At 37.9% G+C, this 13,145-nt stretch overlaps 1 protein-coding gene across 1 annotated transcript in view; it reads left to right on the top strand.

Annotated features, from left to right (window-relative positions):
• Positions 1–405: 405 nt before the first annotated feature.
• Positions 406–13,145, top strand: part of ERICH2 (glutamate rich 2) — a 37,415-nt gene continuing 24,675 nt past the window's right edge. Inside the window, 5 exon segments of the mRNA XM_047084585.1 lie at positions 406–971; positions 1,086–1,131; positions 8,488–8,536; positions 8,770–8,806; positions 11,189–11,284. Of these exon segments, the coding sequence (XP_046940541.1) occupies positions 406–971; positions 1,086–1,131; positions 8,488–8,536; positions 8,770–8,806; positions 11,189–11,284 (794 nt within the window).

Raw genomic sequence — 13,145 nt, 5'->3', positions numbered from 1 at the left:
AGAGACTTCCCGATCCCAAATGGAGAAAAGCAACCAATTCCTTCCTGGAAGCCAAGCTTGAGGCACAATTAGAATTTTCTAATAGAAATGCTCCCCCACCCCCTTTTGTGACCAAAGCAGTTATTTAAGCCGTAAAACCTCCCATTGGCCAAGCTCAATTTCACATCCCAGGACGTGGCCTCCGCTGGTGTGAGAAGAGGGTCTCTGTTCTAATCACTCGAATCTGATTTCTGGGGAATCAAGACCCCCAGGAAACTCATTTTCTTGGGCGACTTCAGGTTGGAGACCAAATCCTGCAGGCGACATTCGTTCATCCACATCTGGAGATAACCCTTTCTCCCAACTCAAGACTTCTTTTATCCCCACCCCCACTTTTCCCTCTCCCCGACAAGAATAGGTTCAGTTATGGACAGCGACATTCCAATCTCGCTCCTTTCTTCACTTCTCAAAGTAACGAGTGCACGTCCGGACGTGTGTTCGAGATTGCATGCATCTTATTCGCAGCGCGACGCAACCGCTGGGCTCTCCATAACCCGGGTTTCTCGCCCCGCCTCCTTTGTGATTCCCAGAGCCTGCTCCGCCCACGTCCCGCCCCCGCCCTGCCCCTCAGCCCCGCCCTATGTTCGCTCTGCCCCTCTACCCGGTCCTGGACTGGCTCAGCTTCCTCAGCCTAGCCTCGCAGGCCTGGCGGGGTCCCGTCCTGTCCCACCTTCCCCGGCCCGCTCCCTCCACAGCTCCCCGGGTGCGGCCCGCCTCCTTCCTGGCCCTCAGTGGCTCCCCCACCTCGTCCCGCCCTCGCCCCTCTCCTTCCGCTTCCCTGAGCCGCAACCAGGGCTCCGGCCGCGCGGGGTCTCGTCTCCATGGCGACGCCGTGTGTACAGCTCGCAGCTCTGAACACCGCGCGAACCCCGAGCTGGGCTGGCCTTCTGTATCCGCCCCGAGGAAGGGCGGTGTGAAGGAACCACGGGCAGGTAAGAGGCACCACGAGTGCCCTCTTCCCACCCTCGCGTGCAGCTCGACCAGCCCTGGCCTCCCGCTCCCCCAGGCGCCGCGCCTGAACACGTCAACTTCTCTGCCCCCTCCAGGTTCGGGCTCTGGGGTTCCACGGCTGCCGAGGTGGCGATCGAAAAGGTAGGATCCGCGGGGCTGGTGGGGCACCTCGCTCTTGGCTTCCTCCTTTGTCTGTAGTCCGGCACTCAGGAAGAGATATAGTATTTGTGTCTACATGGGTGTGAATGATAACTGGGCAGTTCTAACAGGCGGTCTACACCACCATTCTCTGACCTGCCCATTGGCGTGCACCAACTGCTCCCCTCCCCTCCAAAAAAACGATGCAAATAGCCTTGTTGCATCGCAGAACTTCCAGCTACTCCGTTTGATCCTCGCGCCTCTCACCCCCTTTAAAAAAAACAAAACAAAAAACACCTTTTTTTCTTTTACTTGTTTTTTTCTTTTTACTTTTTATTTGGAAAACAGCTTAATGGCCAGTAGGAGCCAGCATTCACTGACTGTACTTAAGAGTCATTACTAGACACAACTTGCCCGGCCATAAAAAATTCTTCTGGAATTTGGACAAATTGTTGAACCTCCCTAGACCTTGTTTTCATCTTATGTAAAATGAGGAGCGTGGACAGTGAATCACTTCTAAGGTCCAGTCTTCAGCCTTCTATGAGGTAATGAAATGACTTGAGATTTCCAAAATCAAGATGCGTGGCCTTTGATTATGAAAACTGCTCTGCACTGTGCCCCAATGGCACTCAAATTAGCACGTGGAATAATTATAAATTTGTTGTTTGACTTCCCAGAGGGCATAGGTGAATTGCACCAATTTGTTCTTATCCCCAAGAGACTCCTGGAAGTTGTTGTTTTTTTTTTTTTTTAATCTGAAAAAGACACTGGAAGTGTCTTTTGTTTCATTCTCTTAAAACCAAATCTAGTGATCCCCAAATCCACCTTAATTTTTTTTTTTACTCTCAAGAAAACACAGATTTTTACAGAGGCGAATTCCAACACCTTTGTAGGGATTCCACTGCACTACAGAATTCCAGAGCTTCCTACCCCCTCCCCTCACCACCACCATTTGAACTAAATGTTCAATGTTTTCTCCTCCTTCTTTGCTCAATCCAGTCTCAAATTGAAAGCGCTTAGAACTGGCTTTCTTCGAATTTACCTTCAGCACTGTCCTTGCTAGGTGGTAGGTAGTAATAATGGTAATAGGAGGAGGAAGAGTTGTAGTAGTTATAATTACAGTAGGAGATAGGTGCTATTATTTATTATAAGCTATTTATATTAATCCTCATATAACTCTATGAGACAGGTAGTATTTAGTCCTCATTTTACAGTTGAGGGAAGTGAATCCTAGAGAGGTTAAGGAACTGGCTCAGGTTCACACAATTTGCTGAGATTTGAGCATAAGCAATCTGACTCCAGAGTCTGGGCTCCGAGCTCTACATTATGCTGTAAAGGAAAGATATAAAATATGTACGTAGTCACTTTTAAATATGAATGTAAATGATAGATGATCATTAAAACCATTTTCATATACATTTGAAGCTATGCAATGAAGATTGTCCTTAAATCCCATTGTGTCCGTACTAGTCTCCTCTAGGATGGAGGATGGTGCTTAATCAGCTGTCTCCATCACAGTAGCAGGGCCTGAGCATGTGGCTATCTATTTCTTAATTTATCCTTTGCATATTAGAATTCTAGGTGGCTTATAAAAACAAATAGCCCAAAAGGAAAAGATAATTGCGCAAATGGAATGGAGGAAAGTGTGTGTGTGTGTGTGTGTGTGTGTGTGTGTGTGTGTGTGTCTTCCAGTATTACAAGAGAAACCTAAAATGAGAATTTTGTGAAATGTGAATTTTGAATGCTGGTAACTCATTTTGTAAAAGGTTTTTTGAAACCTACAGAATCCAAATAAAACCTTTTTGACCCACCCTATTGGCTGCTGGTTAGTGAACACTTACCTGGAGGAGTAAGGGAATGAGATGTTTTAAGTTTTGTTTTTGTTTTTTTTTTAGCACTAAGTCTATAACCTGGTGTACATATCTTAAATTGAACCAATCACATTTCAGGTGTTCAACAGCCACATATGTCTAGTGGCTACCATATTGGATCGCAAAGCTCTACTTTAATACTTTCTTTTCTTTTGCTTTGTTCCTTCCTATTCAACAAATATTCTTTGGGCACCAGTTTATGAGGCGCTTGAGTTTTTCAGTTCCATTTCAGCTAGTCCAAAAAACTAGCTGAACCAACTGAGCCTTTGACTGGAGTTTTTATTGAGAGAGTCCGTTTTTCCATAAATGCTACAATCATATCATATAAAACTCGTGTGTTGTACCATGTGTAGAAAATCTGTATTCATGAGAGACAGGGAGCTCACCTGCAGGGAGAAGCTGAAATGAACAAGGGAAAACCCCCATGCCCCTCCTTGAACATAGCTGTATCCACAATTCCTACTTCCACACAGCTTGGATATTTAACTCAACTCTTGGATTCTGTGAGCCAACACTTTTCTTCTTTTGCCTAAGCTAACTTGAACATGGTTTCTGTAACTTGCAACCAAGAGTCCAGACCAATACAGCTAAAAAGCCAAGAACTAAGCCCTTTCTTTTAAAAATGAGCCCATGATGACCCCCACCCTGACCCCTAAAATACATTTTCATTTACAAAATAAATAGTTTCGAACATACCTAATCACATAATTATGTCTTTATAAATCACTTTGTCATGTACATTTTATATATTTACTTAACTGGGTACATTTATCTTTTGATTAGCCATCTTTTGACTACCCATCTTTCTATACTAGTCATTCAGTATTTTTTCTTTCTTTTTAAAAAATTTTTTTAATTTTTTTTTTTTTTTTGAGAGAGAGAGAGAGTGTGAGTTGGGGAGAGGTGGAGAGAGAGGGAGATACAGAATCCAAAGTAGGCTCCAGGCTTTGAGCTGTCAGCACAAAACCCTCTGCGGGGCTTGAACTCACGAACAGTGAGATCATGATCTGAGCTGAAGTTAGACACTTAACTGACTGAGCCACCCAGGCACCCCCCACCTGCCTCTTAAATGTTGGTATTTCCCAGGATTCTATCCTTGGCCTAGCCTTATTCTACATGGGCCACACCATCCATTCCCACTTTTTCACAGCTATCCCATACATCATCTTTTCTCTTAAGTTCTAACTCTCTTTAACAGAATGGAACGCCACTTGATTTTAGATGACCTACAGACATCTCCAACTCAGAATTTTCCCCAAATAAACTCATTATCCCCACTCCCCCTCCCCAGAACGTTTCTCCTCTGGTACCCACATCCTAGTTATCCATACTAGAATCATCAACTTCTTTTCTTCTCCCTCACTTCTATGTCTAGTGACCCTCAGTTTTACCTCTCTTTTGGCTTTGTACATCCTCTTTTTTTCCTCTGAACTAGGATTTGGCAAATTTCTTCTGTAAAGGGCCAGATAATATGTATTGTAGGCTTTGTGGGCCATACAGTCTTCGTTGAAACCATTCAACCTTGCCAATATATCCTGAAAGCTGCCATTGACATTGTACAAACAAGCATGTCTGTTCCAATAAAATTTCATTTATAAAAGTAGACAATGAGTCATATTTGGCCCAAGGGCTGTAGTTTGCCAGCCCCTTCTCTAAATGATTTCAGTAGCCTTTTAAATGGTTTCCCCCACCTCCTTCTCTCTCAAGTTTACCCTCCACAGAATTTCTTTTCTAAGATAGTTCTAGTCATATGATGATGCTTCAAAGCTTTTGTTTGCTTTCCATTGCCTACTGATTAAAACCCAAAATCCTTAGTACATGGTAATTAATGACTTTTAAAGTTTGCTCCCACATATATATCCAACTTCATCTGTTTCCATTTTCTAAGACACTGCTTGACTATTCTTCCCCTTCTGTTTACTGCCTACTTGACTAACGAAATGTCACATTCGTTGTGAAGCCTGACTCTTGCTTCCCGCAGCAGGTAGTACAATACCATATTCTAGGGATGCTGGTAGAAATCATGATACCTGGGGGAATATAGCAAACCTGGAGGACATTCCTCAGAACTGGATTCTGGAACTGGAAAGTTGTTCGGGTACAGTTCTGTTGATTAGACTCTCTCTTCTTTGTCTTTCCAATTCTGTCTCCATTGCCTGCTGACTCTCCTTGGGTAACTTCCCATCTGTGAGCTCAAAAGAAGGGATTTGATTGATCCTGTTTGGGCAATATGGAAAATTACCTTAGCGGGAAGCATTTAATTCAGTACTTTGAATCTTGGTCTTTCCTATATATAGAAAACTTAGTACTTGTTTCCCCTATACAATTCTGAGCTTCTCTTAGCTTCTCTTGTATTCCCAGAGCTTATCACAGACATGTTTGTGCTAAGACACATAGTAGGTATTCAGCAAATATTTATTATAAATAGACATTGAATATTGGGACATGAAATAGACATGGAAATTGGGAACTGTCATAACTGTGTTGTTCTCTTTACCACTGGGACTATTGAAAGACATCAGAAGAGTCTGCCCATGTTCCAAAAGCCAGAGGGTATACTTGGTAAAGACTCAAAGGCTAATTAACTAAATGTTGTGATGTTAACATTAACCATATGCAATAGAAATGAATATATAAAGTGTGCATGTATATACCATTCTTTCTGGATATTATGACCTCAATTTGACTAGGGACCACTGGGTGGAGAAGAGAATTGAAGTGGCACAAGGCTGACATACAGCTTACATGCCTGTAAGAGGTGGATAAACAGAGGTAAAAATGTTGTAAATTTTTTGAATTGCTTTTTAAAAAATAGATATACGTTTATTTTGTTCAAAGTTCAAGAGATACAAATGGGCATAAAGTAAAAATCTCCCTCCCACCCCAGTCCTGCAACCATCTCTCTTTCCTCCTCAGAGTCAGCCATATTGTGTTTCTTTTCTGAAAGCATTTCCTTTCAGAGATACCTTTTGCATACCAATTATTATTTGAAAAATACATATTATTTCTACAATGGCTGGACCTCTTTCAGCTCAGTTTAAGCCACTGCTTTAACTCTACCTGTGTTCTCAATGACTCTTTTTCCCTGGAGTCAGTGATCTTTCTAAGCAAGTATCATTACTTTGAGGCTTTGGTGATTTTTTTAAAATTAATTAATTAAAAGTCCTCAGAGCTAGTCTGCTTGTCTCAATCAAACAAATCTCTTTGTTTCCCTAAGCAATCTTAACCAGCCCCACAGGACATCTTTGCAGTTTTTCCTTTAGATAAAACATCAAGTTGTTTGTACAGCATCCCTCCTATGTGCCAGGTACTATGCTAAACACTTTACCAAATAATCCTATTAAATCTATACAATGGTCCAATGAAGTTGGCACCACTGTGATTCTTATTTTACAGATGGAGGAACCGAGGCCTAAAGAAATTAAGTAACCTACTGAAAGCTTACATGAGAAGTGGTAGAACTGGGCTGTGAATCCAGTCTCTTTCACTAAAGAACCCCAACTCTCGACTATTACTCTGTACTGCCCTCCACCCCATAGAGTTCAATTTTATGAAAGGAAATTAAATGGACATTTCCTAGATAATGATAAATCCAGACCTAGCAGAGCCTGGGTTTCCATCAAGGGCTGGGATCTGCGCATCCTAAGTTTTTCTTTTACCAGGTAAAAGGGGAGAATTGTATGCACTGATGTTTCATTCAGGTAAAGAGTAGAATGTAGCAATCTGGAGAGAAAGGCTGTAAATGTAAAGAAGATGTCTATCCAGATATATGGGTTTCCACAGGATTGTGGAAATCAATAGAAAGTACTTCTCTGGACAGAACATCTTGGATTTCTTTTGCGAAGGCCTTACTTGGTTCCTTATTGCATTGTTTCAGCTTTTGAACTCTATTGCCCTAGAGAAGTAGGGCATTTATGCTAGAGTTTGGTCTTCTACAACTCTTTTTCCCAAAAAGATGCCTTGCTTTTCTGATAGACTTGAGCTGTCTTTAAATTTCTCAGAGGGATAATCAGGTGGATAATATATATACAATGTGTGACTTGATCAGAATTCCCCAGAAAACAAAGCCTGAGGCAAAAGTTTATGTACTAATGCTTTATTCCAGAGTGCAAATCAGCACAGAGTGAAAATTATTTTGAGGCGGACAGATTTATAAAGAGAAAAACTCAATATAAAATAGCAGTTCTCTTTTGTTGTCCACAGTTTTGGCCCTGAATTTTGTATTCCAGAAATCCTTAGTGGATACTACTACTACCAATTTTTTCAAGTCTTGCTTGGGATGTAGGGACAACAAGTGTTGGGGAAGGAGAGGGCAAGTGAATTGTTATTTATGAAAAATTTAAGTGTGCCCTCTCATACTTAAAGCAAAAACAAAAACCCTTAAAAGTTGGTTTTTCTCTTTACAGTCAAAATTAAATTTATTCAAATATGTAAAGGGCTAAGTTATAGGAAAATTTATTTAGGGTAACCTAAGAAAGCTAAACATTAACAGAGAAAACCTAAGTACTAATAAATACATAGGGGAACTTAAAGGGTAAGAATTGTGTTTTAAAATGTATCTTTTTGGATAAAATCAAAGGTTAATTTCTAAATGTATTTGTTGAAATAATATTTTATTTAAAATACTCTTATCTTCAAATACCATGGAAAAATTTCTTATTCTGGCTTAAATACACTCTATGAAGGCGTTTTTCATAACACAGATGAATTGGAATGTGGCAGATAGTTTGGTTTATATATTGTTTTATTTTGTTAAAGTAGGGGAGAAAAGTGGTGTTGTAAACATGAGCCAAGCTGAATTTATGATTTTTAGGGTCAGCTCAGTAGGAAAAGGGAGTCCTTAACCTGCTCTTGATTGTATTTGGATCTGGATCTAGAGTCCAAGTTATGTAAAACCAAAACAGTAACAGAATTAGAGATTTATTTAATACATCAGTTTTCTAACGTGCAATATTATTCCTATAGCTCTTTTTATATAAACTCCAAGATGAAATGGGGAGAAGGGGAAGGGTTAATTTCTCTAGACTCTTTTTTAACCCAATTTCATAATCCAAAAGAAAGAGGTTTTTCAGTTAAGATGGAAGTAACACTGCTAAATAAATTCACGCACACACACACGCACACACACACACACACACACACACAGTATTTAATACCCTTCTGACATAATTCTGCATTGTTTTATTTATAATCTAAATTTGTATAGTGTTTAAAGACTTAGGAAGTTTTAATATTTTGGGTTTTTGTTTTTTGCAGGAATTATCAAGACAGATGCTGTAAAGATAAGATCATATATAAACTATTTTTTAGGATATTAGATCTCTTTTACCATCAGTTTATATAGTTTTTGAATAATTGACTTCAGTGTAAAATTACATTTTAGCATAGATAATAGAAATGTTTATATAAAGTCTACATAAATTATTTCAAATACCTCAAATGAAAATAATGATGATAATGCTAGTTTTAATTTCTGCTTCTATTTTAGGTACCAAAATATAGACAGAATGGCAGAGTGCTAGTGTTTGATCCAAAGGGTAAATGATTTATTACTTAAAAAAAAATATGTTTCATCACCATTTTGTCCTAAATATTAAGAAGATAGTCTACTGGAGCGATTGAATGTGATTGAAGTCTTAGCAATTAAATCCTTTAGTATATTGCCTGTCATTCAAAAACTGCTTAAGTATATTTACCAATCAGGAATTCCTGTTAGGAACATTACTACAGATAAAATACTGAGTTGTGTTTTTCTTTTCTTCTCTTTCAGCAAAAGTGATGCTTGAACCAAATGAAGCAATGTCAGAGTAAGATGTCTCTGGTTGTGCAGCTGATCTATCACATGCCTTTTAAGCAATTAGAACTAGATAATGCAATCATTTGTCACCCAATTAAATTTGAAAGGCCAGAAATGCATGGATTAGCACTTTAATTTTTGCTTCGGTCAAAGCAGTTGTTACTTTAGATAAAAGGGCATTTAAAATGAAAAATGATTTTTGATAAAAGTCTAGAGGTATAAATAATATTCACTTCCACTTTTTAAATGCTTAAATACCAAGTAATCGGTATTTTACTTATACAACTTTCATTGCTCATTCCTATTTCTTCTTGGTACTTGCTTATTTCTTTCAGAATATCCCTTTAAATTAATATTTACTTTAAAGATTCTTTATTTACTATGAGATGAATCATTACTACTAAATAAGGGAACTAATCACCCTAATTAGTTGAAGGGACTGGTGTTAAAAAGAATCATGGTTCAATTTCAGTATAGTAGCTAAATATTCAGTACTTGCTTTGTTCAAGGCACTGATTCTGATAATTCTTCAAAGCCCTTCCTATTATGATCATCTCCTACCTCCTGAAAAAAAAAAATCCTATTTTTTATTCCATGAAAAATGACACTTTGAATGTTGATCGTAAAACAGACTCATAGATATCAATTATTAACAGATCGGTAGAGTGGTGCCAAACTGATATTATTTGGTTTATTTTTAGTATAATTGGCTGGAAAATTTTTTACCTTATGAAATATATATTTTAATTTTTATATTCTCAAAGCTAAAAATGAAAATTACAGTTCACCTTGGCTTTTGTTGCAAATTATATATTAAATACATGTGTTTATCTTAAAAAGAAAGAATGGGGGTACCTGGGTGGCTCATTCAGTTAAGTGTCTGACTCTTGATTTTGGCTCAGGTCATGATCTCATGGTTTGTGAGTTCAAGTCCACGTCAGTAGCCTGCTATCAGCACAGAGATTTTCTCTCTCCCCCTCTCTCACTGACCCTCTCCCACTCTCTCTCACTCTCTGAAAATAAACAGTAAAAAATAATTTTTAAGAGAAAGAATGTATAACACATCAAAGACAGAGAATCTATGTTTATTTCAGATTAAGTGTTATAGACAACCAGAAAAAATAAATGCCCCATTACATATATCAGTCTGCATGTAAATGTATTAATCTACATGTAAATATCTATATTTAGTATCTACATGTAAGTATCTATATCCTGTTACATGGTTGAAACATATTTAAATTTTAAAATGTAAGAAAATTTTAAGTCTTTGAGGGAAATATGATATAACTTCAATAATAATAGTAGGTCATTAATGAAAATAAAATTACTATTGTATCTGTGAATACTGATGTTCATAGACTGTGATAAGTCAGCAGCATTGGAACTGGAGCAAGGGGCAATTCACATCCTGAGTTAAACCCCAGGGATAAATCAAATGCGGCCTGGGCCAAAAATAGAAAAGCAGAGTGATTACTTGTTCTCTTGATCTCATGAATAATTGTATCTGCGTGTCAAACTAATTTTTGCAAGGACAAAATGATCCCTTTTTCACGTGCAGAGGAGAGTTTAGGTTTGGTTTGATTGTTGTTTGGAGTGAGGGAGGAGGAGGAAAATGGCTAGTGTAGCCAGTGAGATTCACAGGTGTGTGGCTTTGTTACCTATGTACCTTACCCAGAGTTTAAGGTAGACAGGGCCACCAGTCCTGGAAAAATATGATCAAGTAGGAAAAAGGAAAATCATAGTGGACCTCTGCTTGAGGAACAGTATGACCTGCAAAGTTGATGAATTTTCTCCATATAGATGTCTTTCCAGGAGTTTCAAACTTCTCTGCATGCAAAGCCCATATTTATTATTTCCTCTTTTCCCCATGGATCCCGTGTGTGAAAGATTTTGTCTACTCAACAAATTGAACTTAATTAGCCATTTTCAGCAATAAAAATAAAATATATCTTTAATGCTAGACGAAATTTTATAGATCTTGAACCTTTGATTTGTTGGGCTTTGAGTCAAGATTAAAGATGTGGGGGAGGGGTGGCACCTGGGTGGCTCAATCAGTTGAGCATCTAACTCTTGATTTCTGTTCAGGCCATGATCCCAGGGTGGTAGGATTGAGCCCCGTGTCAGGCTCCATGCCGAGTGTAGAGCCTGCTTAAAATTCTCTCTCCCTCTTTCTCTGCCCCTCCCCTGCTCGCTCTCTCTCTCTCTCTCTCTCTCTCAAAAAAAAAAAAAAAAAAAGATGTGAGGGGAAATGGCTGAAGTAAATCCATAGCATAGCATTCAATTCTCTGAGGTTAAAAAATTGTGTCTATAGGTTTTCCATAATCGCATGTTTTATCCCTCCTAAAATGAATGACAAGTTATTTTCTTATTTCTATTTTTATACTTTAAGTAAATGCCTCTTTGGACGCAGACCAAGATTGGCAAGCAAACTTTGTACCTCACCAACACAAGTCTCTCTAAATGTAGCTAGGACGATCTCAGAAAAGTAAGTTTTAATCAATTATGGTTTTAGGCCCATGTTTGACAACTATAACTAATTTTAAAACCAAGTTTAAAACCTAAACTTACTGAAAAAATTATTCCAATAGAAATTTGGGACCATTTCATAAATATGCCCCAAACTCTTAACATACTAAAATCTAGGTTATCTACCTTCCAGCATAAATATTTCAGTGTCTTACTTGACTAACTCTCTAACCTAAGTAGAAACTAAATTAAATACCTTCCATTTCCAAAGGATATTAGATAAAGTAAAAATTTGAATTTTTCTTCAACTGTAACTGTATTTGAATTAAAACAAATCTTTTAGAGTATACTAGTTATCTATTTTTCTTAAGTGGTTAGAGGCATTATTACCAATAATGTCACTTTCTCAAATGGAAATCAAAAGATTAAGTTGAAAAAGACATTGGACTTTGGGCCTTTGATTCTTTGAAACTACATATGAGAAAGACTACAGAAGGTGAGCAGAAAGGGAATTCATATTTTACTGTTAAAATGATTTTTGTCAATTCTCATGTGTATTTTTGTGGCATGTTCACTGCTTCCAAATAGTAATATCCCATTTAATATCAGGCCGTTGAGTATGTTGGCTTCCTCCATGTTGTGTCACTAAGGTTATTAGAGGTATTTCCAATTACTTCAATGCCCAGAACTATAACAGATAAATTCCCTTCCTTAGGGATATAACTTAGTGAATATGCAAGTAACATGTTTCATAGACTCTAAAGCATACATATTTTCTTCACATTTTAACATCTCTTAAAATTGATTACATCTTACACTTAAACTTGGCAGTGCTTTTTCTTTTTAAATAACAGTATGTCTTCTAATAAATACATGGTATCTTAGATTCAATGAAACACTAATTCGTGGAGAGCAGGGAGGCAGTAAAGCTCTTTTATTTAGATTAGATATTAGAGCATATAAATTCTAGTTATCACTTGTAGCAACCTTTGGCATAATGGGAATCTCACCAGGCTAGAAATTAAATACTTAACTGATTTCTCAAATTTTTATATGTAGAGTTTCTTCTTGGATGCTTTCTTTCACAATTAGAAAATCAAGGAGGGCAGAGGCAGACCAAATGTAAATCAACTTTGCATTTTTCATTACCAGACAGGGGTTTTGCTTTAGAAGCATATACTGAGGAAGCCAAGATTCTATTCCCTCTCAGTGTTAAGAATATCAGGAATTAATATCAGGAATTATCAAGCTGTCCAGCCTGTTTGCTAAATCACTGTACAAGATCACTGACTTAACTGTACTCACGTTCTGGATTCACATGTCAATAACTTTGGGGGGAAAATACTTTACATCTTTTTATATCTTGACATGCAAAGCAGAAGTTGAATTTTCTTTTCACTTGGTAAAGGAGACATATTAAAAAGAATCTTAAGACCTCAGAAAACAGACTTGGGACTCCTTTTCCACCAGCATGAGTACCTATCTTTGTAAACAGAGTGCACCACACAAGAATCCTCTGTCTTAATGCATTATTCTTGACATGAAGTTTCAGGCTGAAAGGCTGAAAGGGAAAATTAACCCACTTTTATTTCAGCTACTTAATGGAAAGGCAGGCTACTTTATATTATGACCAAGGGTTGATCTTAGTGTTGGACTCTCTCTCTGAGTGTAGCATTTAGCAATGGTAAGAATTGATTGATAACCTAGAAAAAACTCAAGGCTAGTGTTCCTAGTTTTATTCCAATGTGTTGCAGTGATGTGCCAAAGACATTCATATAATTGAGTGCTTGTATGCTCTACATTAAAGAATTCTGAAAAGATTTTAAGAATCATTACACAATGACAGATGCCAGATAGAAATAAAATTATAATTATCAGTA

The sequence above is a fragment of the Lynx rufus genome, unplaced genomic scaffold, assembly GCF_022079265.1.
Source record: "Lynx rufus isolate CCGP_SWC_20201006 ecotype Redwood Valley unplaced genomic scaffold, mLynRuf1.p SCAF_2, whole genome shotgun sequence".
Taxonomy (NCBI): domain Eukaryota; kingdom Metazoa; phylum Chordata; class Mammalia; order Carnivora; family Felidae; genus Lynx; species Lynx rufus.
This window is presented reverse-complemented; position numbering and strand designations above follow the sequence as displayed.